Raw genomic sequence first — 25685 nt, 5'->3', positions numbered from 1 at the left:
GCTGGCCAGAAGATCTCCAAAGGTCACGTGACCACGGGATACTGTAACAGTCATAAGTAGAAGTCAGTTGCCAAGCGTCTGGATTTTGATCATGTGACCATGAGGATGCTGCAACCAAATTGTGAAAACTTCAGCCGCGAGAGCAGTCATGGGCCTCCCAAGGCACGCCCATGTTTCTCCAACACTCCACGGACTGCATTGGTTGCCGATTGGTTTCCGGACACAATTCAAAGTGTTGGTAATGACCTATAAAGCCCTACATGGCATCGGACCAGACTACTTGTGGGACCGCCTCCTGCTGCATAAATCCCAGCGACTGGTCAGAGTCGGCCTTCTCCAGGTCCCGTCAACCAATGTTGCTTGACGGGGCCTAGCAGAAGAGTCTTCTCTGTGGGGGCCCCGGCCCTCTGGAATCAGCTCCTCCTGGAGATTCGTGCTGCCCCCACCCTCCTTGCCTTCTGTAAGAATTTGAAAACACATTTATGTCGCCAGGCTTGCGATAATTAAGTCTCAGCCCCCTGCCCAACGAAATGAGATATATGTTGTATGATTGAACTGGTATGATTGTTTTTAAATATTGGATTTTTAGATTGTCATTTTGAATTTAATTAGATTTGACTTTGTACTGTATTGTTATATTATATGCTGTAAGCCGTTCCGAGTCTTCGGGGAAGGGTGGCATACAAAAATAATAATAATAAAAATAAATAAATAAAATAAAAAATAAATAAATAAAATAAAAAATAAATAAATAAATAAAAAATAAATAAAATAAATAAAAATAAATAAATAAATAATAAACAGTCATGGTGTGAAAAACGGCCGTAAATGACTTTCCCCAGGACTGTTGTAGCATCAAAAGATGGGTTTTCACAGCTGCAGTGATTCACTTAACAAGGGGCGGCAAGAAAAGTCACAAAACGGAGCAAAACTCACTTAACAACAATCGGGCTTAGCAATGGGCGCTTGGCTCCACCTTGGATGTAAGTAGAGGATGACGTCTATCGTAAGTTGGTTCAGTGAGTGACGGGTTTTCTGCCTCTTCCCCTTTCGTGGTTCCAGCCCTCTTCACACAGACAGTCCTCGATTTACAATGGTTCACTTAGCGACCGAAATGACAACGGCACTGAAAAAAGCGACTTTTACGCCCATTTTTCACAGTTACGACCTTTCATGGGATCCAAATTCAGACGCCCGGCAACTGACTCATAGTTATGACGGCCGCAGTCACGTGATCCCCCTCTGGATGCGACCTTCGGACCAGGAAAAAATCAAGGGGGGGGGGGAGGAGCCAGATTTACTTAATGACTGTGTGACTCACTTAACAATTCACTTAAAAACCTGGGGCAAGAAAGGTCATAAAATGAGGCAAATCCACTTAACAAATGTTGTCGCTTAACAACATAAAATTTGGGGCTCAATTGTGGGTCTTAACCAGAGGACCACCTGTATGTATGCATGTACACACACACACACACAAACACACACAGAGAGAGGGACATGGAATGTACAGGGTTTATTTAGAAAACCGAAGCCGTCTCTTGGGTCCCGCGTGCAAAATGCCAACTCTGCTCCCCTCACCAGGTGTCAAGGGTGGAGTTCGGTGGGGCGCCTGTTGCCCCCCAGCCTCAAGGAGGCAGCAGGAGGCAGCGAACATGCCCCCCCCCCCACAAAAAGAAGGTCCAGGGGAGGGCTGGGATGGAGGGGGAAGCGGGTTGGGCTAGAAGCACCAGGTCTGATTCATGACCCTTGATAGGATATGGGGAAAAGAGGGAGGGGGAGGGAGGAAGAGGAGGGAAAAGAGGGAAGGAGGAAGTAAGGCAGAGAGGAAGGAAGGAGGAAGGAAGGAAGGAGGAGAGAAGAGGAGAGAACGGAAGGGAGGGAAGAAGGAAAAGGGAAGGAAAGAATGGCTGGAGGGATGGGGAAGGAAGGAAGGAGAGAAAGAAGGAAGGGAGAAAAGTAGGAAGGAGATAAGTGAAAGGTCAAGGAAACAAAGGCAGGAAGAAGGAAAGGAGAGAAGAGAAAGGAAGGAAGGGAAGGAGGGAAAGACAAAGAATGGAGCAGGAAGGAGAGAGAAGAGGAGTGAAGAGAGGAACGAGCGAAGAGAGGAATGGAGGGGCTCCCGAGACTCCCTTCCTCTCCCACCTTGCCAGGAGGGTCCCCCAAAGGGACGCCACCCACTCCTCCCCTTCAGTCCCCCAACCCACCGAGGCCGCTCCCAGCTGATCTCCCCCCCAGGTCAGTCTCAGAGCAGGGGGGGGGGGACAGGGCAGGAGGCCGAGAAGAGCAATTTGGCTGGGAAGGGGGGGGACAGCGGCCTCGCCCCTCCCTCGATGTGATGGGGAGACCTTCGGTTGCAGGAGTGGGGTTGTGTTCACCTCACAGCTGGCAGGTGTGTTTGTGTGATGCGAGAAGGGAAGGCGGCCAAGTCCTAGGGCACAGGGGGGTGAAGGCTTGCCCCCCTGCTCACGTCCCACAGAAGCTGGGTTTGGAGGGGAGGATTCCCGATGCTGTCGGTCCCCCCGGACCTATTTCTTCTTCTTCGTGTGCCGCAGCCCATTGGTGGGGGTCTCGCCGACTGCCCGGCCCTTTTCCTCCTTCCGCCGCAACTGCCCGTTCTTCTCGCCGCCTGCCCGGTCTCCACCACCGCCAGGGTCGGCCACCGCATCGGCCGTCCGGCTTGGCTTCTGCTTGGCTCCGCTGAGGACCCCTCCAGCTGGCAGACGGGTCCCCAGACCTCGCAGGATGCCCACGGCCGCTGCGGTCAAGTAGAAGGCCCAGATGACGGCCGGGCCGGTGTATGAGTGGAGGTGGACTCGAACTCGCTGCAGCAAGCTGGGAAGGAGGGCATCTGGGGGCCGCTTTAACGGGGGCTTGTCCTGGATGGAGAGGGGGGGAAAACTTCAGTAAGACAGGCTTCCCCACACACACCCTCAGGATGTTTTGGGGCTGGGGGGGGTCTAGGTTGAGTGGAGGCTACAGGAAGTTCTCAACTTACAACAGTTCGTTTAGTAACTGTCTTGAAGTTACGGCACTGAAAAAAGGGAACTTATGACATTTCCTCACTTAACGATGGTTATAGCAGCCCCATGGATACGGTGTCATAATTCAGACCCTTGGAAACCGACTCGTATTTACAGCGATTGTAGTGTCCCAGGGCTGTGGGAGCCCCTCTTGCAAAGTCAACGGAGAAGCCAGATTAACTAACTTAACAACTGCAATGACTCGCTTAACAACCGAAGGAAGAAAGGTCGTACAACGGAACGGAACTCACTTAACAGCTGTTGTGCTTAGCAATGGAAATTTGGGCCTCGACTGTCGTATGTCGAGGACTACCTGTAATTTGGGTGGGGATGGGTGCCTAACTGCAAAATTCCCTTTTCAGAAATATTGCATGTTGGAAATCTATATTAATAAAAATGTAAATATATCTTTGTTAGGCGTGGCTAATCTCAAAAAGTATTTCACCGATTGCTTTGAAATTTTGACACAGAGTTTCATTCGAACACAGCCCTTATGATATGCCTATGTTATATAGATATCGCACCTGTGACAGGTAAAAACTGTCCCCCCCTTCCCTACTCCAAACTGGGCCAACGTATTCCCCACCCCCCCACAATCCCTGAAGTTGACTGCTTTTCCCAACCACAATACCCATGCTCCTCACCTTGAGCCCATGCTGGGCCAGCTGGGCTTCCAAGCTGGGGTCGCCCAGGAAGACCACCGGGTAGAATTCCTCAATCCATTGACGGCGCCACCAATTTTGAGGGAGGGTCCTGCGGGGAGGAAAATGAGAGGCTGATGTTTTCTCGACCTCCACTGGACCCCACCCCCCAACTCCTTCTGACTTGGGATGGGGGCTACAGTTCCCCACCCCTAGCCTTGTTGGGGGAGCCAAATCCTCCTTGTGGAGGCAGGGAGAACATGTAGGTACCTACGTATGTATGTATGTATGTATGTATGTATGTATGTATGTATGTATGTATGTATTTAAGTTGGAAGGGGTCTTGCAGGTCATGTAGTCCAACCCCCTATTTTATAGCATTCCTTTGATTGGCCTTAACTGGCCTTTCCCAATGGGGGATGTTAGTACTATGTACATAACAGTTTGTGTTTGGCAATATATCCTGCTCAAAAAAATAAAGGGAACCCTCAAATAACCCATCCTAGATCTGAAGGAATGAAATGTTCTCATTGAATCCTTTGTTCTGTACAAAGTTGAACGTGCACAACAGCCTGTGAAATTGATTGTCCATCAGTGTTGCTTCCTAAAGTGGACAGTTTGGTTTCACAGAAGTTTGATTTACTTGGAGTTATATTGTGTTGCTTATGTGTTCCCTTTATTTTTTTTGTGCAGTGTATAAACAAGCTAACAATGAATGCTTGTATGTATTTGTTGTGGCCCTTCCGCATCCTGCTCAGCTAATCGCAGATTCTGAGGATCGAGACATGGGTGTGTTTTGGTGTCCTAGGCCAGTGTACGTGGCATCCATGTCTGAGAGTGAGGAGGGTGGAGAGGTTGTGGGGCCAGAGGCTGAAAGGCAACCAGGGCCTGTTGCACCTCGAGGTTGACTCAGGAGAAGACAAAGAGCCACTTCTTGATGCAAGAGCGAACAGGAGTATTAACAGTCAGGAATGGCTTAGGAGTAAGAGGTCTATGTGTGAATCGCTCTATAGAACACTTGGCCACACCTTGTGGCTATATAAGGACATGTCTCATGATGAGCTAGCATGAACCTCAACATTTGACAATGGGACATGGCTTAGACATCGTGATTGAGAACTATTTCTGTGAAAATAAAACATCAGAAGCTGCAATTTGTCTCTTCAGTATTCCTGCCAAGACATTGTGAGTTATGTTGATCAAAGAGATGGGATCAAAGAAACATTTGGGGGAGATTTTAGCTTCCGGCCTGAGACTGTGATTAGCAGCCATGGACAGCTTCCGAGCCTTCACTAATATAGACTTCTACAGTTCACTATTTCTGCTATGAACTATTTGAAATTATAGGCTTCAAATTTGTATACTCTGGATGTGTGTGGTTCTATTTTGGGGGGGGGATTTCTCGCTTAGACAGAACGCACTGTAGCTTTAAGAGTTAGTGTTGTAGATTGCCATAAGAGGGCTGTTATTTCTGTTTGGTATTGCTGATTCATTGTGACTGCTGTAGTAAGAATTGTGTGTTCAACGATTTGCAAGCTGTACAAGTAAGGCTTATAGTATTGTTAATGTATTGAGAGTTCTTGACTGATTTGACCGTATGTGACTGGACTATGACATTTGCTAAATACTATTTTATACACTTTAACGTATCTGGTTTGTATGATTGAACCATCACTCATATCTCCTGACTATCTGCTGGATATTCGCTAGAATCCCACGTTTTCCTTTCCGCATGTGCATCCTTGATAACTCAGGGGTCACTCTGCACACACCATTTTCCTGGATTAAATATTTCCTCCTCCGACCCTGCAGCCGCCACCCCTCCCTCCCTCCCCCCGTTCTACTCACCCATCTGTCTTGGCTTCCGTGAACCAATATTTGTAGAGCTGGGCCCGGATGTAGGTGGGTGGGTGGTCCCTGAAAGGGTACTTGGAGTCGTCCACCTGTATAAGGTGAATCACTGTGGGGAAATTGGGGGGAGACTGGTCAGTTGGTCAGCTGGAAGAAGCCAATTGGGGGTCTCCTGCCCTCGGCCCCTTCGGCCCCCCTCCATGGACATCCCCTGTTATTCTGCAGATGGATGCAGGACCCCTACAGAGGCTCTCATTTGTCTGGACTTCAGGTGGACAGGCAGCCCCCCCCATTGGAAACACCCCCTCCCCCAAGCCCAAAGGACCCCTCCTCGCTTTCCCCCTTTGACAGCTTCAACCGGCAGCCAGTTTGCTTGGATGTTCAAATGAAGAAAGAGACGAAGGAAGGAAGGAAGGAAGGAAGGAAGGAAGGAAGGAAGGAAGGAAGGAAGGAAGGAAGGGTAGGAGAAAGAAGAAAGGAAGGAAGGAGGGAGGGAAGAAGGAAAAAAAAGGAAGGAAGGAGAGAGGAAGGAAGGAAGGAAAGAAGAAAGGGAGGGAGGGTAGAAGAAAGAAGAAAGGAAAAACGTAGGGCAGATGAAGGAAGAAAGGAAGGAGGGAGGGAGGAAGGAAAGAAAGAGGGAGGAAGGAAAATGAAGGAAGAGAGGAAGGAAGGGAGGGAGGGTGGAAGGAAGGAAAAACACAGGGTAGGTGAAGAAAGAAACAAAGGAGGGAGGGAGGGAGGAAGGAGGGAGGGAGGCAAATGAAGGAAGAGACGAAGGAAGGAGAGGGAAGGAAGGAAGGAAAGAAGAAAGGAAGGAGAAAGGCAGTGTGGGTGAAGGGAGGAAGGAGGAGAGATTTCCTGTGCTCACCTTCCTTCTTGCCCTGCAGCAGCCGGTAGACAAAGCTGGTGAACCAGGGGCTGTGGCTGTGGTGGCCCAGAGCAGCAAACCACATCTGCCAGTCCAGGCGCGGCTGATGTGGGGCCACCACTGGCGGCGGAGCACTGATGTTGCCCGGCTTGTACATGAACTCGATCTCCTGGGGAAGGGTGGGGGGTGGGAGAGAGAGAGCCATTTGACCTCCTTGACCGGGCTCTGTTTCCTGGCTGCCTAAAGGAGCCCCCATCCCTGACCCCCCCTCCATGGCTCTGTCCCCTCTTCCCAGCCAGGAGGCCCATCTCTCGTGCCTGTGTCAATCGATCAATTAATAATATTCATCTGGTCATTGATCAGCACAATTTAAAGAATCTGCTTGCCAGGTATTCATCTGGGTAGAGTCCCTAGCCAGCATATTATTTTAGGGATTAAAAAAAACTTTATTTGGAGAGAGTAACAATGAAAGAGCTTGCAAGCCAGTAAGCGCTGGGAACATCGTTAGCACCTGGAAAGAAACATTGGGAGCAAGTAGAGAAATGGAAAAATCCCTGCGAAGACTCAGGGCTTGGAAAACATTCTTCGCAGAGAGAAACAATGAAAGAACCTGCAAGGTAACAGCTGGGAAGATCGTTAGCAGCTAGTTAGGGCTGGGGGGAAAAAGCTACATTCAGACACACCCAAATTATCAGCCTCTTTTGGGGAGGGTGCGTCTTATACTCCGAAAAATATAGTACATACTTTTGTTTTCTCCAAAAAGCTTTCGCTTTGAACATAACACTTTCAAATGATGTGTAGCTGTTATTTATCTCCACGTGCCCGTTGAAGGTTGACTTGTCTGAACACCAGGCGTCTGGGAATTTCCCAGCGTTTTTGGTGTTAAGCTTGAGTCAAAGTGGATCAGCCGCCATCTTTCCCTCCCGCCCTTGGACAGCGCCCCAAAGCCACTCACCGTCCACGTTTCCTTGTCATGGCTGCCTTCCAGCACCACCTCCGGCCGCCCACCGACACCGGTCATTCGCCGGAAGAGCCCATAAGAATTGGCCAGCTGGTAGCGATCCACAGCCCCAAACGCCTGATGGATGCCTGGCCACAGCTTCCCGTTGGACTCGTACTCAATGTAGGTGAAGGGCACCTGGGAAAGGAACAGAGGGCTGTGATTGGAACCCAGAACATGTCTTGGAAAGCAGCGACATCAAGAGAGCCCCATCGGTCCGACCTGGATTTCAGCCCAGGAGGTTTTATGAGAATCAAACTCCGTGTTGTGGGCACTACAGTCTAATCACTGTACCACCAGGAACTAACTAACTTCCTTCCTTCCCTTCCCTAAAGCCCTTAGACACATACCATTTCACAGTGCATTACAGCCCCCTCTAAGTGGTTACAGAGTCAGCCTCTTGCCCCCCAATAATCAGGGTCCTCATTTGACCCACCTCGGAAGGATGGAAGGCTGAGCCAACCTGGAGCTGGTCAGGATCGAACTGCTGGCAGAGTGCAGAGTCAGCCTTCAATCCTGTATTCTCACCACTGTGCCACTATGGTTGTTATGTGGTAAAGGAAGGTAGGGTCTTTAAATCCACTGAGCCGAGGTGGCGCAGCAGGTGGAGTGCAGTACTGCAGGCCACTAAAGCTGACTATAGATCTGTAGGTCAGCAGTTCAAATCTCATCACCGGCCCAAGGTTGACTCAGCCGTCCATCCTTCCAAGGTGGGACGAATGAGGACCCGGATTGTGGGGGCAATAGGCTGGCTCTGTTTTTAAAAACTGCTACTGCTAACATGTTGTATGCCATCCTGAGTCTCAGGAGAAGGGTGGCATTAAAAATCGAATAAATAAATATACAGTACTGACTGATTTAGGACTTCTGGGGATTTGCTGCTCTGGGGTCACCTGGGGTCTGCCTTCCTCCCATGGTATGATTCACCCCAATTTCTTCACACACCCCAAAGAATCCCAACTGCATGAAGCCTAATAAAACATAGCTGTTGTGGCCTGCCAGTGGCCCACGCAGTTGATAGCGGATCCCGTCCGACAGGAGACTGACTTGGTAATGCGCCAGCAGCCTGCGCAGCTGGCACCCGAGTCGGACAGAAAGGAGGCTAGCAAGGACTTGGGGCCAGAGGCAGCAGTTCAGCCAGGGCCTTCGGATCCTCCAACAACTTAGAGCAGTGATGAAGAAGAGGTTTCTCCTCTTCTTGATGCACGAGTGCGCAGAGCTGCCAAGAGACAGGAATGGTTACTCCAGAGGAAGTCTACTCGGGAGTAAGACTGAGAGCTAATTGGTCATTCCTCCAGTCTACTTAAGGACAACAGAGGCAGCTGAAAGGCTGCAGGAAACAATAGCTTCGACTTGTGAATCTGTCCTGAATATCTTGTGAATCCCTTTTCCTATGGGTTGGATTTCTTATCATGGAAGACTCCTGGGCATTCTTGCAAAGCCTTTGGAAGCTATGTGAGATAGCAACAACTAATTGCATTGCTTTGAGTTTGAGCTTATTCCCGCTGCTAAAGAAGGTTAATTATCTGACTTTTTTTGCAAGAAATAATTGCTTTCGGATTTGTGTGTGTGTCTCCACTGCTAAGCCAGTTATTAGTAGCGGTTTATCGATTAAATTTAAGTTCGGCCAAACAGTGTCTGCTCTGTTCTTAACTGGGGCAGAATAACACTGACCCAACCCGACCTGATGCCACCAGGTATGGTCACCCCCTGCCCCTCCCCCCCGTTCACTCCTAAAGACTCACCAGGCTGATGGCGAACATTCCCAGGGCAGCCGTGGCAAAAATGGCCCACTGCACGACAGCCCAGAGTTTCCAGAAAAAGCCCCGGATGCAGGCACTCCTGGAGGGGGGGGAGGGAAGGGGCGTCAGGCAGGAGACAACTTACATAGAAACATAGAAGACTGACGGCAGAAAAAGACCTCGTCTGCCCTTATACTATTCCCTGTATTTTATCTTAGGATGGATCTATGTTTATCCCAGGCAGGTTTGAATTCAGTTCCTGTGGATTCTTCCTTCCTTCCTTCCCTCCCTCCCTCCCTTCTCTCTCTTTCCTTCCTTCATTTCTTCTTTCCTTTCTCCCTTCCTTATTCATAGAAATATAGAAGATTGAGGGCAGAAAAAGACCTCCTGAGTCTGCCTTTATACTATTCCCTGTATTTTATCTTGGGATGGATCTATGTTTATCCCAGGCATGTTTACATTCAGTGACTGTGGATTCTTCCTTCCTTCTTTCTTTCTTTCCCTTCCTTTCTTCTTTCTCTTTCTTTCTTTCCTTCCTCCCTTCCTTATTCATTGAAACCTAGAAGACTGACGGCAGAAAAAGACCTCCTGGTCCATCTAGTCTGCCTTTATACTATTTCCTGTATTTTAGCTTGGGATGGATCTATGTTCATCCCAGGCAGGTTTGAATTCGGTTCCTGTGGATTTATTTATTTATTTATTTATTAGATTTGTATGCGGCCCCTCTCCGTAGATTCAGGGCGGCAGATGAAAAATAAAAACAATCACGTCTGCTGGAAGTTTCTTCCAAGCATCTACTTCTCTTTCGGTAAAATAATATTTTCTCACGTTGCTTCTGATCTTTCCCCCAACTCACCTCGGATTGTGCCCCCTTGACCATAGAACTGATAGAGAGGTTGTTATGCATATTTGTAAATGTGCTGTTTGTCTTTATTTTAATGTTTTTAAAGTTTATAATTAATAAGAACTATTTTTTTAAAAAGAAGAGAAGGGTGAAGAGGAAGAGAGCTGTGGGGTGCTTGGTGGTCTCTGAGCTTGGGGGCTCAGACGTTTCGTGACCCAACGAGGGAACATCATCAGTGCTACAAAGGTTTGTGTGTCGGGGGGGAGGAGGATGAAGGAGAGGAATAGTCTTGAAGGAGAAAAGAAATGGTGGGGAAAGAGAAGGAAAAATGAGGGCGAAGAAGAGGAGGAGGAGATGGAGGAGAGGAACAGAGCCAGGCAACTCTTCCTTCCTTCCAGGGACTGAAATCGTGGTTTGCAAACCATCCCCCCCCCTTCCTGCCCCCGTGCCAACCTAGATTGTCTTCGCAGCAATAACACCCCCCCGACTCACCTGTATCCGGCCTGAAGGATCTCCCACAGCAAGGAGAGAAGCCCCACGGCCACCAGAGGGAGGGTCACGGCTTTCAGCCACTGCATGAACTCGTGGTATGTGAACGCTGGAGAGAGACCAGGTGGAGGGAACACGTGTGAACAGGTGTGCCAGGAAAGGACCCCCTCCCGGCCGTCCACCTTCCTGTTGTCGCCTGCTCGCGTCCTGCGCAATTATTTGTGGACCCACAGGATGCAGGAACAACGGAGGCGCAGTACAAACGCCCTGTGCTCCTGGCACCCGAGATTGACAGCGAAGATGACGTGGTGTCAGAGGCTGGAGAGCAACCAGGGCCTTCTGCACCTCCTGAGATGAATGACTCAGAAAAGGAGCCTCTGATTGATGCTAGGAGGCAGGAGTGGTTACTCGGGAGGAGGTTTACTCATGAGTAGCACTGCTGAGCCACGCCCTCAGGGTATTTAAGGGGAGCCTTTTGAGCGTTAAACACAAGACTGCTGGGCCCACCAGAAGTTGGCTTCCTTAATGAGCTCTGGGCTCCCAGCCAAATTCTGTAAGTCCACGATAAGGAAACCTACTGCAATCCAGTAGTTAGTTGTTGTATTTATCTATTCCTGGGACTCTGGCCAGCTGCTAAGACTTTCTAATCTGAGCGGTTAAGTTGCTGCTAGCATTTAATTCCTTTGCGAAAAGGATCAACTGCATAAAACTTTTGTATATAGTAAAACTTTTATTCGGTGGTGTGCATTTGATTTTGGGGGGGGGGGGGAACCTGGCGCTGGGACAGAACCCTTTCTCTCTCTGTCGGCCCGGATACAACAGGCTCACCCAAGCAGCTGCCCTCAACTACTGGACTGCGCCTTCTTCCAATGGGGCAGGATCCCAGGTCTCCCACCCTCCCGGGAATTGTACCCCCAGCTCTAAAACACGAGGGATGGGTAGGGCAGCTACCCTTCAAGTTTTGCAGGGGGCAAGGCCCCCTCCCCCTTGGCAAGGAGGGGGCTACAAAGGGAGCAAAGATTTTGGGCTATGGGACAAATCCTGCACACACACGCTGGGGGGGGGGGCAGAGGGGGGAAAACCTCGGGTGAGTCTGAGAATGTGAGAATAGGGCTGCTGGGTTAGGACCTCCCCATAGCACCCACTGAAGCCCCCCCCTCCACCAAAATAAATACCTGTCTTGGATTCGAGGAGTTGCTTCTCCCAGTTGATGGTCAGCCCGAAGTAACGGCCGGTCCAGAAGATGAGGAGGCCGTAGGCAGCCAGCTCTACCAGCAGGGGGGGCAATCGCCAGGCCCAGCCTAAGGGACAGAGCGGGGGAGGGGTGTCAAGGCTTATGGGCCCCACTGCGGAGGGGGCTGAGCTGCACCTCCCATCAAAGTCATTGTGCAAGTACAACCAATCCCATCGTGCACCTCTCCCATGAGATGTGGCTGGATTACAGCGCCCATTAACCCCTTCATGCAACTTCCACCAATCCCATCATGCACCTCCCCGTGAGATGTGGCTGGACTACGGCTCCCATCAAACCCATCATGCAGGTACCAAAAATCCCATCATGCACCTCCCCATGAGATGCGGCTGGACTACAGCTCCCATCAACCCCGCCATTCTGGATGGGGAGACAGGTAGCACAGAAACAGAATAAATAAAATCGAGGAAAAGGAGGAGGACCAAGGGAACCTCCCCCTCCCCCTCGGGGCCTTAGGGACTCACCGCCACTGGCTTTCTTCCGCCCGTGGCCCAGCCACAGCCCCACGTGCTCATCGTCCAGCAGGGAGAAGCTCAGCACCACCGTCAGCAGGTTGAAAAAATTGTAGTTGCCCGTGAAGATGATGAGGGCCTGCAGGAGGACCTGGAGGGGGGGCAGACACAAGGGGGCCCCGACTGACGACCGTGACGGAGGCCAGGAGGTCTGTGCTGCTAAGCGGGACGGTCGCTAAAGTGAATTTTGCACAGCACTTTAGGACCGTTCTTGACAGCGTCATTAAGTGCATCACTGCAGTAAAGTTGGTAACGTGGTTGTTAAGTGAATCACTGCAGTGGTTAAGTTTGTAACACAATTAAGAATTGCCTTCCCTCCCCTTTCTTTCTCTCTTTTCTCTCTCTCTCCTTTCCTCCCTTTCTCTTCTCTTTCTCCCTTCCTTCCTTTTTCTTTCTCTTTTCTTTGTTTCTCTCTCTCTCCCTCTTTCCTTCCTTTCTTTTTCTCTCTCTCTCTTCCTTTCTTTCTCTCTCCCTTTCTCTCCCTTCCTTCCTTTCTCTTTCTCTTCATTCCTTTCTCTCTTCTTTCCTTCCTTTCTCTCTCTTCCTTTCTTTCTCTCTCCCTTTCTCTCCCTTCCTTCCTTTCTCTTTCTCTTCCTTCCTTTCTCTCCCCCTTCCTTCCTTTCTCTTTCTATCTTCCTTCCTTTCTCTTTCTTTCTCTCCCTTCCTTTCTCTCTTTCTCTTTCTCTTCCTTTCTCTTTCTCTCTCCCTCCCTTCCTTTCTCTTTCTCTTCCTTCCTTTCTCTCCCCCTTCCTTCCTTTCTCTTTCTCTCTTCCTTCCTTTTTCTTTCTCTCCCTTCCTGTCTTTCTCTCTTTCTCTTTCCCTTCCTTTTTCTTTCTCTCTCCCTCCCTTCCTTTCTCTCTTTCCACCTTCCTTCCTTTCTCCCTCTCTCTCTTTCTTCCCCTGTCTCTCCAATTAGGAGCTAGGATCCAAATTCTTCCTCTTAGGTTTTGCTGCGAACCATTCTGCCCGTCCTCTTGGGGGCATTCAGCCCCTCCAGGTAGGCCCTGGTTCCTCCCCCAGCCACCCGCCTGCAGCCCTGGTGCTTGCCGCCCTGCCCTTCCCAGCGCCCGGCCGTACCTGGGCATAGAAGGCAAAGAGGCGAAGGCGCCGGACTGGCACGAAGAAGAGGGGCGGGATGGCGATCTCGATGACGTAGGTGGCCACCACGCAGAGCTTCTGGAACCACAGGGGCAGCTGGTGGGCAAACCAGGCGCTGGGCGTGGGGATGCACTGGGTCTCGTAGTGGTAGGTCAAGGCTGGGGAGAGAAGGGAGGGGGGGAGAAACAGAGGGAAGGAAAGAGGGAGAAAGAGAAAGGGGAGGGAAAGGAAGAGGGAGGAGAGGGGGAGGGAAAAAAGTGGAGAAGGAGAGAGAGATAATAATAATAATAATAATAATAATAATAATAATAATAATAATAATAATAATAATAATAATAAAATTAGATTTGTATGCTGCCCCTCTCCGCCGCTATCCTGTCTCCCCTGGTCTTCCTTTTCATTAAACTAGACCATTGTTTCCCAACCTTGGCCACTGGAAGATATTTGGACTTCAACTCCCAGAATTCCCCAGCCAGTTGAAGTCCAAATATTCAAGTGGCCAAGGTTGGGAAACACTGAACTATCCCTGTCCAGTTCCTGCAACCGTTCTTCATATGTTTTAGCCTCCAGTCCCCTCATCCTCTTGGTTGCTCTTCTCTGCCCTCTTTCTAGAGTCTCCAGACCCTTTTTGCATTGTGGGGACCAAAACTGGATGCCACATTCCAAGTGTGGCTTGACCAAGGCCTTATAAAGTGGAATTAACACGGGATCTTGATTCTTTGTTAGTCTTTGGAGAGGGGCGGCATACAAATCTAATAAATTATTATTATTATTATTAATTACTATTATTATTAATGCAGCCTAGAACTGGGTTGGCTTTTTTGGCAGCTGCTGAACAGGGCTGGCTCCTGTTTAAATGGTCGTCCACTAGGACTCTCTCACAGTTCCTACTATACAACCCCCCCCCCTGTTGGTTTCACAGCTGGCAGACTCACCTGTGAGCCCCCACCAGGTGGGGCAGCGGCTGGTCAGTTTCACCACCCCGGAGGCGAACATCAGCCGGAAGAGCAACCAGCGCACGAGCCAAAAGGTCACCCCGTCGTGCGCCCTCCAAGTTGTGGAGCGCCACTTCAGAAGGTGCAGGGGGGCCACCAGCACGGCCAGGAAGCCCGTCTCCAGCAGAAGGCTGTCCCTGGGGGGTCAAAAGAGCACGGCTAGAGCGCCCTTCCCTTGCCAAAAACCCTCACCGGGGTTTAGGCGGCACTTGGTGATCTAGAAAGTTGCAGATTTACAACCACATTTTCAGGGTGTTCAAGGGGGAGGGGAAGCATTCTGAAATTCCCTGATTACTGTGGTCCCTCTACCTACGAACACCTCTACGTACGGATGTTTCTATATCAGAACCAGGTGTCCAAGATTTTTTTGCCTCTTCTCAAGAACCATTTTCCACTTACAAACCCGAGCCTCTGAAACTGTAACCGGAAAAGTCAGGGAGAAGCCTCCGTGGGGCCTCTCTAGGAATCTCCTGGGGGGAAACAGGACCGGAAAAGGTGGGGAGAAGCCTCCCTGGGGCCTCTCTAGGAATCTCTTGGGAAGAAACTGTAACCGGAAAAGGCCAGGAGAAGCCTCCGTGGGGCCTCTCTAGGAATCTCCTGGGGGGAAACAGGACCGGAAAAGGTGGGGAGAAGCCTCCCTGGGGCCTCTCTAGGAATCTCTTGGGAGGAAAGAGGGCCAGAAAAGGTGGGGAGAAGCCTCTGTGGGGCCTCTCTAGGAATCTCCTGGGAGGAAACTGTAACCGGAAAAGGCCAGGAGAAGCCTCCGTGGGGCCTCTCTAGGAATCTCCTGGGGGGAAACAGGACCGGAAAAGGTGGGGAGAAGCCTCTGTGGGGCCTCTCTAGGAATCTCCTGGGAGGAAACTGTAACCGGAAAAGTCAGGGAGAAGCCTCCGTGGGGCCTCTCTAGGAATCTCCTGGGGGGAAACAGGACCGGAAAAGGCGGGGAGAAGCCTCCCTGGGGCCTCTCTAGGAATCTCCTGGGAGGAAACGGGGCCTCCACCCTCCCCGTGGTTTCCCCAATCACACGCATTCTTTGCTTTTACATTGATTCCTATGGGAAAAATTGTTTCGTCTTACAAACGTTTCTACTTAAGACCCTGGTGACGGAACGAATGAAGTTCGTAAGTAGAGGTATCACTGTATTTCCCTGACATTTCCCTGTAACTTGCGATCTAGTTAAGGCCCGGTCGTAGATGACATCCTACCAAACGGCTGAGCCCTGGAGGAAGAAAGCTTTTGCCACTGTTAGGCTCAATTTTGCTTGACTCGGCCAGGCAGCATGATCCTTTTTTTAAAAAAAAAAACCATCATTTCCCCCTGACTTTTAAACATTTTAATAAAATTTGTTTTCCCCCCTTGATTTATGCCACTTTTATTTTTCATGAATTCGCTGATAATTCCGACTTCCCTCTTTTCCAGGTTTGCTGGACACCCCACCGTTTGAGTCCAATTGTTCCCCAGATTCACAGGGGGCTCAGTGAGATTTGCTGCTCTGTTTTACAACCTTTCTTCCCACCCACATTAAGTGAACCATGGCAGAGCTTAAGAGCTGGAGTGGCGCAGTGGTTAGAGTGCAGCGCTGCAGGCGCCTTCAGCTCACTGCTAGCTGTAGTTCAGCGGTTCAAATCTCACCACCGGCTCCAGGTTGACTCAGCCTTCCGTCCTTCCCAGGTTGGTCAAATGAGGACCCAGATGGGTGGGGGCAAATATGCTGACGCTGTCAACCACTTAGAGGGGGCTGCAAAAGCACCAGGAAGTGGTATATAAGTTTAAATGCTAAAAGTATTGGAAGACCACTTAACAACGGCGGCAAGAATGTTGTAAAATGGAGCAAAACTCATTGAACAAGCATCTCGCTTAGTGACCAAAATGTTGGGCTCGGTTATCGTCGTAAGTTGAGCTCTGCCTGTAGAAGCCAGGGGCCACTTACCACTGGAAGTAGAGAAACACCTGTCCCCACCTGAAGAGGGAAGAGAAAGGAAGATCAATCAAGGGAGCATCAGGTGTCTTCTTATTTCTTATATTTCTTATATTATATTTCTTATTTCATATATAATATTTCTTATTTCTTATATTATATTTTCTTATTTCATATATTATATTTCTTATTTCTTATATTATATTTCTTATTTCATATATTATATTTCTTATTTCTTATATTATATTTCTTATTTCATATATAATATTTCTTATTTCTTATATTATATTTCTTATTTCTTATATTATATTTCTTATTTCATATATAATATTTCTTATTTCTTATATTATATTTCTTATTTCATATATAATATTTCTTATTTCTTATATTATATTTCTTATTTCTTATATTATACAGTAGTACCTCGTGATACGAACCCCTCGTCTTACGAACTTTTTGAGATACGAACCCGGGGTTCGGGATTTTTGTGCCTCTTCTTACGAACTTTTTTTGCCTTACAAACCCGCCACCACGAACGCTGAACCCGGAAGTGCGGCAAAGTTCGGGTTCGGCGTTCGGGTGGCCGTCGAGAAGCGCCACCGCCCGGCTATCACCTTTTGAAACAGCCGGGGGGCTTCTCCCGGAAGTTTGGCAAAAGTTCGGGTTCGGGAGGCCGCCAAGAAGTGCCGCCGCCCGGCTGTCACCTTCCCAGAAGAGCCACGGAGCTGTCGGCCGGTCAGGAGGCTCAAACGGAGGTGGGGAATTCCAATAGGGAATTCCATGGCGGAGCTTTGACGTCACGGAGACTTCCTTCCTGGCCAGCTGAAACGTGGTCTCCAGGAACTCCCAGAATTCCCCGGGCAGCACCTTAAAAAGGACTCCCACTCCCAGAATTCCCTGGGCAGCACCTGAAAAAGGACTCCAACTCCCAGAATTCCCCGTGCAGCCCGCCTCCCCAACGTACCTGGTAGACAGAGAGGTAGAGGCCCCAGAGGGCGAGGAAGACCAGGCTGTCGCGCAGGGGCTCCATCAGGAGGGCCCCGAAGGAGAGCAGGGTGCCCACCAGGCACAGCAGCTCCAGGCCCTGCTCTGTGTCCAGCCCCAGGTGGGGGCCCAGCCACAGCAGTGTCGGGGAGTCCCGCAGCTGCTGCCAAAACCCTTTTGCCAGTGAAACGGAGCATCTTCCGGGCCGGCAGGAGGCCATCTTTCCCATAGAGGCCTGGCAAGGAGGAAGCAGAGAGAGGGGCTTGAACGGGGCAGCCTGGCACCGGGTGCACGGCCACAAACACACACACACACAAATACACAAATACACACACCGTCACCCTTGCATTCATCTGAGGCAGGCAGCTATTTAAGTTAGTTAATTTATTTATTTTATTTTATTTTATTTTATTTATTTTAAATAATTTATATATTTAATTTACTTATTTTATTTATTTATTTAGATTTTTAAAAATAAATTAAAACAATCTTTATTAATTGTTTACATTAAGAAAAAAACAAATATTATAAAACAAAGACAAAGAGAAAAACAGAACACAACTTATACAGACATACAGATATCATCAATTCATAATGACAGTTATACATCAAGTCTTAAACATTCAACAATTTACACATTTGCCAACTGTTGACATTATTGTTGCAGCTTTTTCTTTTATCGGCCTACTAGTTTTACGTGGTTATATTATTTCTGGCCGTCATTGATATAGGATAAAATGATAAAAATATAAAAAACCCGATCCCCTGGCCTTAATTTCCCCCACTTATGGGTGGCTGACCATTGTCTGCTCCTTTCTCCTTGCCGAACACACACCAGAGCTTCACCTTGAATGTACACACACCACACCCTGTGGAAAGTCACACTGCCCTTTGCGCACTTTGCTTTCCCCTCTCCGAAACCTTAAAGCCAAGAATGTAGGTAAACAAAACGGCTCCTGTGAGATTCATTTGGTTGCTGGGTTTCCTTTTTGCTACAGGCAGCCTTGCAAGAGCTCCCTAAGTGACCGGTCAAAGTTACGGGGGGGAAAAAGGGGAATTGTTCCCACACTTACAACTGGTGCTGCCGATCCCCACACGGTCCAAAATTCAGAGGCTCGGCCATACGTGAATTAAAATAAGCTAAAAATGTATCCATCTCTGAAATTCTGAATGAGAAGGGGATGTAAATATTCCAAATGTATGTTTTATTTATGTCTGGGGTTTTTTTTTCCTCTTCTCTCTTTCTTATTTGTTTTTCTGTTCTGTTTTTTTATTTTCTGAACATTTATGTTTATACAAATTTATTGAAAGTTTAATGTTGTTGTTGCTGTTTAGTATTTTGTGTTTGTTTTTTAAAAATTCAATAATAATAATAATAATAATAATAATAATAATAATAATAATATCGAGCTGCAACGACTCTGGCATAAGCCCGTGAAAGTGGTCCCAGTGGTCCTTGGCACGCTGGGCGCAGGGCCAAAGGATCTCATGTGGACATTTGAAAACCATCGGAATTGATGAAATCTCCATCTGTCAATTGCAAAAGGCCGCTTGACTGGGATCGGCAAACATAATTCGCTGCTACATCACGCAGTCCTAGGTGCTTGGGAAGCGCCCGACTGGTGATGAAATACGAAATCCAGCATAGTGATCTCGTTTGCTGTGTTGTACTGACATAATAAAAATAATAGTAATAATAATAATAATAATAATAACAACAACAACAAACAACAATAATAATAGAAACATAGAAGTCTGACGGCAGAAAAAGACCTCCTGGTCCATCTAGTCTGCCCTTATACTATTTTCCTGTATTTTATCTTAGGATGGATCTATGTTTATCCCAGGCATGTTTAAATTCAGTGACTGTGGATTTACCCACCACGTCTACTGGACAATGATAACAACAACAAGAACAGAGTTGGAAGTGACCCTGGAGGTCTTCTAGTCCAACCCCCTGCTTAGGCAGGAAACCCTACATCACTTCAGACAGATGGTTATCCAACATTTTCTTAAAACTTCCAGTGTTGGGGCACTCACAACTTCTAGAGGCAAGTAGTTCCACGGATGAATTCTTCTAACTGTCAGGAAATTTCTCCTAAGTTCTAAGTTGTTTCTGTCCTTGTTTAGTTTCCACCCATTGCTTCTTCTTCTACCCTCAGGTGCTTTGGAGAATAGCCTTCTTCTTTGTGGCAACCCCTGAGATATTGGAAGGCTGCTATCATGTCTCCCTGGTCCTTGTTTTCATTCAACTAGTGCCCGACTGGTGATGAAATACGAAATCCAGCATAGTGATCTCGTTTGCTGTGTTGTATTGACATGATGATGATGATGATCATAATAATAAAAATAATAATAAAAATAATAAAAATAATAATAAAAATAATAACAACAACCACCCAAAATTCAGAGGCTTTGCAACTGACCCATAGTTACGACACTCCCCGGGTTGTGTGATTCCGCTTCTGCGACCTTGACAAGCGGAGTCAATGGGGAAGCCAGATTCATTGAACAACCGCAGAGATTTACTTAATGGAGGTGGCGAGAAAGATCATAAAAAAGGCCGCGCTGCCCTGGCTGCCAACAGATCTTCCTGGTTTACCGAGGAGCTCCAGGAGATGAAGTGGCAGAAGAGATGGTCTAGAGCAGTGATTTTCAACCTTTTTTTGAGCAGCGGCACAGTTTTTACATTCACGAAACCCTGGGGCACATTGAGCGGGGTGGGGTGGGGGTTGGCGGCTAAAAAAAGTTTGGACAAAAAAATTCTCTCTCTCTCTCTTCCTCCCCTTCACTCTATTTCTTTCTCCCTCCCTCTTTCTCTCCCTTCCTTCCTCTTTCTTTCTCTCTCTCTCCATCCCTTTCTTTCTCTTCCTTCCTCTTTTTTGCTCTCTTTCTCTCTCCCTCCCTACCTCCCTCTATGTCTTTCTCTCTCTCTCTCCTTCCCTCCCTCTCTCTCTCTTGCTTTCTTTCTCTCTCTTGCTCTCTCTCTTTCTCTCTCTCTTTCTTTCTCTTGTTTTCTCTCTCTCTTGTTCTCTTTCTCTTTCTCTCTCTCTCGCTCTTTCTCTCCCTTTGCTTTCTTTCTCTCTTGCTTTCTTTCTCTCTGAGCTTCGCGGCACACCTGACCATGTCTCGCGGCACACTAGTGTGCCACAGCACACTGGTTGAAAAAACACTGGTCTAGAGCGACGCCGGAGGGCCATTAAATCTGAATCCGACCGGACACTGTTAAGAGCCTACATTAGGGACTTAACTTACTATCTAGTGGCAATAACCAGTGGAACAACTTGCCACCAGAAGTTGCAGGTTCTCCAACGCTGGAGGTTTTCAACAAACAGTGGGAGATACAAAAGTCATACATTTGTCGGGGATGTTATTACATTTTCCTGATTTGGTTAAAAGGTCAAGAAGAAGTAGAATATTACAAAGTCTGGGATAAGGTTTATTTATTGATTATTTATTTATTCAATTTCTGGGCCGCCCAATCCCAAAGGACTCAGGGCTGCTTACAACAATAATAAAAATACAAATATAAATAGATACAAAGAGATAAAAAAGAAGTTGAACATTATCTGAAAGTAAACATTATCTAAAATTAAAACCCCATAAAAGGTTATTTTAAAAGGCAGTCAGAGTCATAGAGTTGGCCATCAAGGAGGTAAATTTGTGGCTCCCGAGACTGACTTGAAATAAGACTAAAGGAAAAATGAATAAAAAATTAACAAGATATATGTAATATAATTCGCTGCTCAAAAAAATAAAGAGAAGACTTAAGCAACACAATATAACTCCAAGTAAATCCAACTTCTGTGAAATCAAACTGTCCACTTAGGAATCAACACTGATTGACAATCAATTTCAGATGCTGTTGTGCACATTCAACTTTGTACAGAACAAAATATTCAATGAGAATATTTCATTCATTCAGATCTAGGATGGGTTCTTTGAGTCTTCCCTTTATTTATTTTTTAGCCATATATATAGTTATAAAATATGTCAATAGTTAATCAATAAATGACATAGAGAATATGAAATATATTGAATTTATCAATATAGTAGGTAGTAGGTACAGTAGTAGGTAAATAAGAGTAGACATTGTTATACTGTATATATATCCATAACACACCCAATTGTTTCGCAATCTGAAAGTAGGCAGGAAAAAGTGGGGGTAGGGGGGGAAATGTAAGCGATCTCGTTTCTCCTTTTCGTTCACTAGATACATAAAATAAAACTGTTGTTTTAGCAATTGATTTTGGATAACTTACAATTCAGGTGATATGACTGAAATTAATATAGATTAAGATTTAGGTAATAATATACAATACTGTATAGCAATACTAATATGTTGGAAAAACAAAACAAAATAAAAATAGCTGTAGCAATCAATAGTGTCAACGGATAGGTTGGCAAATGTGTAAATTGTTGAGTGTTTTCAAAGTTTGATACACAATTGCAACTATGAAAGATGCGATCTGTATGTCTGCATAGGTCGTGTTTTGCTTTTTGTTTATATTTGTTTCGTGGTATTTATGTCTTTTTTCTTAATGTAAATAATTAATAATTTTTTTTAAAAAAAGAGTATACTGTACTGTATATTGTTTCTAAAAATTGTTATGTATGTAAAATCTTACTCCAAACAACTTCTGAAAAGAGTGGGGCGGAAAAAATACGACTTTAGCAATCGAGTTGTCGAAGCGTGGAACTCATTACCTGACTCCGCAGTGTCATAATAATAATTAATAATAATAATTCGTTAGATTTGCATGCCGCCCCTCTCCGAGGACTCCGCTAACCCCCAACATTTTACCCTTCGACTGTCCATGGTTGACCTCTAAGAGGTCAGTAAGGGGCGAGCATAAATGCACTAGTGTGCCTTCCGTCCCCTGTCCAATTGACCCTCCTATATTTCTTTATACTGTATATCCTCCTTCTATTCCTATATCCTTTCTTCTATTCTTTCACTGATATATTTTATCCCTATATCTTTTCTTCTATTCTTTCATGGATTTAATTTACTATGAGTATATCCTCTGTAACTTTCATTATGTTTTGGACTGACTAACTAACTAACTAACTAACTAACTAACTAACTAACTAACTAACTAACTAACTAACTAACTAATATCTTTTATGTGCATAAGTGCACCAGCGTGCCTTCCGTCCCCTGTCCTAATGTTTCTTTTATTTTTTACTAGTATCATGTACATGAATATTATTATTGTACTTGACAAAACAAATTAAAAAAAATGTTCGTTGTCATTCTGTGTCTGTCTGATTATATTTTTTTTTTTAAAAAGATTTTTCTGATTTGGGCAAGGGGGTTGGGCTAGATGACCTCTAAGGTCCCTTGCAGCTCTGATATTCCATTAGGGCTGGGAGGGACCTTCTGCAAATCACAGGATCAGGAAGGGGGCAACTTTTCCCCACTGGACAGGGGAGGAGGAAGAGGATGGAAGGAAAGGCAGGGTGGGGTGGGTAGGGGTCTTGAAGCAAGCCAGGCCCCCTCCAAAGGCCGAGGGAGAGGAGGGGGCCCCGTGGGGGCCAGACCAATCCCTGCACTCCACGTGCAAGGAGACATTTTTGCAGCTCCAGTGCCACGTGGAGATCCTGGGAAACACATGGGGGGAAAGGGGGGGGGGGCTTTAAAAAAAAAAACACCAACTGGGATATTGGGAAAGGAGGCGGGGCTAAAGCAAGAGGGCGGGGCAGCAAAGAACCACCTCCAATTCTTTAGGCAGGAAAAAGAAGACACAGATGCCCCCCCCAACTAAACCAAGCCCCCTCCCATCTGGAGTTCTCATGGGGGGGCTGTTGTGAAAAGGGGCGCAGGGAAGGGGGTCATCCCAAGCATGAGTCCACCCTGCCCCCAATTTAAAGTCTTTATTTTGAATTTTTTTAAAAAAATATGTTTTTTTTTTAAAAATATTCTACTTTAATAAATACAAATAATATAAATAATAATACAAATCTAATAAATTGTTATTATTATTGTTGTTATTATTATTGTTATTAAAGTTTATCTTTCTTGAAGAAAGACCACAACCAAATATTTGCGTCCAGATATACAAATCGCAAGAAAGAAATTTGAATGGGAGGAATATAAAAACAAATAGTACAAACAGGCAACTTATATACTGTATCACATTGTTTCCCAACCTTGGCCACTTGAAGATATCTGGACTTCAACTCCCAGAATTCCCCAACCAGCAAATGCTGGCTGGGGAATTCTGGGAGTTGAAGTCCAGATATCTTCAAGTGGCCAAGGTTGGGAAACACTGCTGTATAATATTAAATCTCTTTCATAATAAGTAGTGTCTTTGTTGCATAAAAGAGAGAAAGAACCACACATTAATAAAATAAAAGTCTTTAAAGAGACCCCCCCCCAGGTCCAGACCCCATATAAGATGAAGACCCCATATAAGATGAAGTCCCCCCCAACTAAGACTTGGTTTTATTTGGGGGGGGGCAGGAGAGATGGATGGGGAGGAAAAGGCTTGCCCCCCCCCATCCCTCCAGGGGAAGCCAGGTCTCGGGCACGGGACCCTGCGTTCAGACGTTACTCCAAAGGGCCAGTTTCCCCAGGCCCCAGAATCCCTCCTTTCCCTGCCAGGGAGCAGGACCCCCCCTGGCCCCCTCCCCAAGCCAAACCGACTTAGAGGACCCCCCTGCAAAGCCCCCTTCCCTCCCTGGGACACGTGGACGGCTGCAGCGGAAGCCCCACATTCACACAGCCGAGTTGCAGGTCAGCCTTGGAACTTGCAGCCGAGAGACTGCGGACTTTCGACCCCGGGCTGTTCCTCTACAAGGTCACTAAGCGAGACACAGTCCCACCCCCCCTATCCCATTAGGACTCTGCCTTCCTTCCCCGGACGCCCCTGCGAGGACTTGGTCATTGCATGGCGAGGGCACCTCGGGGCATGGGCAAAGCACCTTCCCCTCCACCGCAGGCTCCCTGGGCAGCTGGGTGTAAAGCGAGGCCGTGGACTTTGAGGGCCGGGTCTTCCTCTGCAAGGTCACTAAGTGAGACACCCACTCCCTTTCCCGGATGCCCCTGCGAGGACTCGGCCATTGCAAGCGAGGGCGCTGTGGGGCATGGACAAAGTGCCTGTCCTGCCCCGGAGGCTCACCGGGCAGCTGGACGTAAAGCGAGGCCATGGACTTTCAGGGCCGGGCCCTCTTATGCAAGGTCACTAAGCGAGACAGAGCCTTCCCCTCCTCGGGACTCTGCCTTCCTTCCCCAGATGCCCCTACGAGGACTCGGCCGTTGTAAGCGAGGGCGCCTCAGGGCATGGGCAAAGCGCCTCTCCCACCCCGCAGGAAGCTGGACGTAAAGCGAGGCTGCGAGCTTCCAGGCTTGGGCCCTCCTGTGCAAGGTCACTAAGTGAGACACCCACTCCCCTTCCTTCCCCAGATGTCCCTGTGAGGACTCGGCTGTCGCAGGGCGAGGACGCCACGGAGCATGGGCATAGCGCCTTCCCCTCCGCCACAGGCTCCCCAGGCAGCTGGATGTAAAGCGAGGCCATGGACTTTCAGGGACGGGCCCTCTTGCGCAAGGTCACTAAGCGAGACACGTGCTCCCCTTCCTTTCCCGGACGCCCCTGCGAGGACTTGGCCGTTGCAAGCGAGGGAGCCTCGGGGCATGTGCAAAACGCCTCTCCCTCCCCCACAAGATCCCCAGGCAACTGGACGTAAACCGGACGCCCGTGCGAGCCCGTGCGAGGACTCGGCTGTTGCAGGGCGGGGGCGCCTCGGGGCATGTGCAAAGTGCCTTTCCCGGGCACCTGGACGTAAAGCGAGGCCGTGGACTTTCAGGGCCGGGCCCTCTTGCGCAAGGTCACTAAGCGAGACACGCGCTCCCCTTCCTTCCCTGGAGGCCCCTGCGCGGACTCGGCTGTTGCAAGCGAGGGTGCCTCAGGGCATGGGCAAAGCGCCTCTCCCACCCCGCAGGAAGCTGGACGTAAAGCGAGGCTGCAAGCTTCCGGGCCTGGGCCCCTCCTATGCAAGGTCACTAAGCGAGACACCCACTCCCCTTCCTTCCCCAGATGTCCCTGCGAGGACTTCGGTCGTTGCAGGGCGGGGGCGCCTCGGGCCATGTGCAAAGTGCCTTTCCCGGGCCAGCTGGACGTAAAGCGAGGCCGTGGACTTTCAGGGCCGGGCCCTGCCTGTGCCAGGTCACTAAGCGAGACACGCGCTCCCCTTCCTTCCCCGGAGGCCCCTGCGCGGACTCGGCCGTTGCAAGCGGGGCGCCTCGGGGCGCGTGCAAAGCGCCTCCCTCCCCCTCCGCCGCGGGCTCACCGGGCAGCTGGACGTAAAGCGAGGCGAAGGCGGCCAGGAAGACGGCGGCCAAGCCGCGCAGGAAGAGCTGCCGGGCGGAGCGGGGCGCCTCCGAGGCCATCGCGCTGCCTGCCTCCTCCCTGCGCTCGGCTGGCTACAATCTGGCCAAAAAAGGGGGCGGGGACAGGACGCGGGGG

At 48.4% G+C, this 25685-nt stretch overlaps 1 protein-coding gene across 1 annotated transcript; it reads right to left on the bottom strand.

Moving 5' to 3' along the window:
* Positions 1 to 1501: 1501 nt before the first annotated feature.
* LMF2 (lipase maturation factor 2) lies at positions 1502 to 25663 on the bottom strand. The gene is given in 15 exon segments (XM_070754553.1): positions 1502 to 2879; positions 3668 to 3776; positions 5513 to 5624; positions 6384 to 6552; positions 7339 to 7521; positions 9129 to 9225; positions 10462 to 10567; positions 11634 to 11759; positions 12175 to 12313; positions 13300 to 13478; positions 14256 to 14452; positions 16246 to 16272; positions 17196 to 17395; positions 17397 to 17452; positions 25510 to 25663. Coding segments are annotated over 15 exon segments (2151 nt in total). The 5' UTR covers positions 25610 to 25663; the 3' UTR covers positions 1502 to 2528.
* Between the last annotated feature and the right edge of the window lie 22 nt (positions 25664 to 25685).

The sequence above is a fragment of the Erythrolamprus reginae genome, chromosome 6 (assembly GCF_031021105.1).
Source record: "Erythrolamprus reginae isolate rEryReg1 chromosome 6, rEryReg1.hap1, whole genome shotgun sequence".
Taxonomy (NCBI): Eukaryota; Metazoa; Chordata; class Lepidosauria; order Squamata; family Dipsadidae; genus Erythrolamprus; species Erythrolamprus reginae.
Note: the sequence above shows the minus strand (reverse complement) of the source record. Positions and strands in the feature narration are given on the sequence as shown.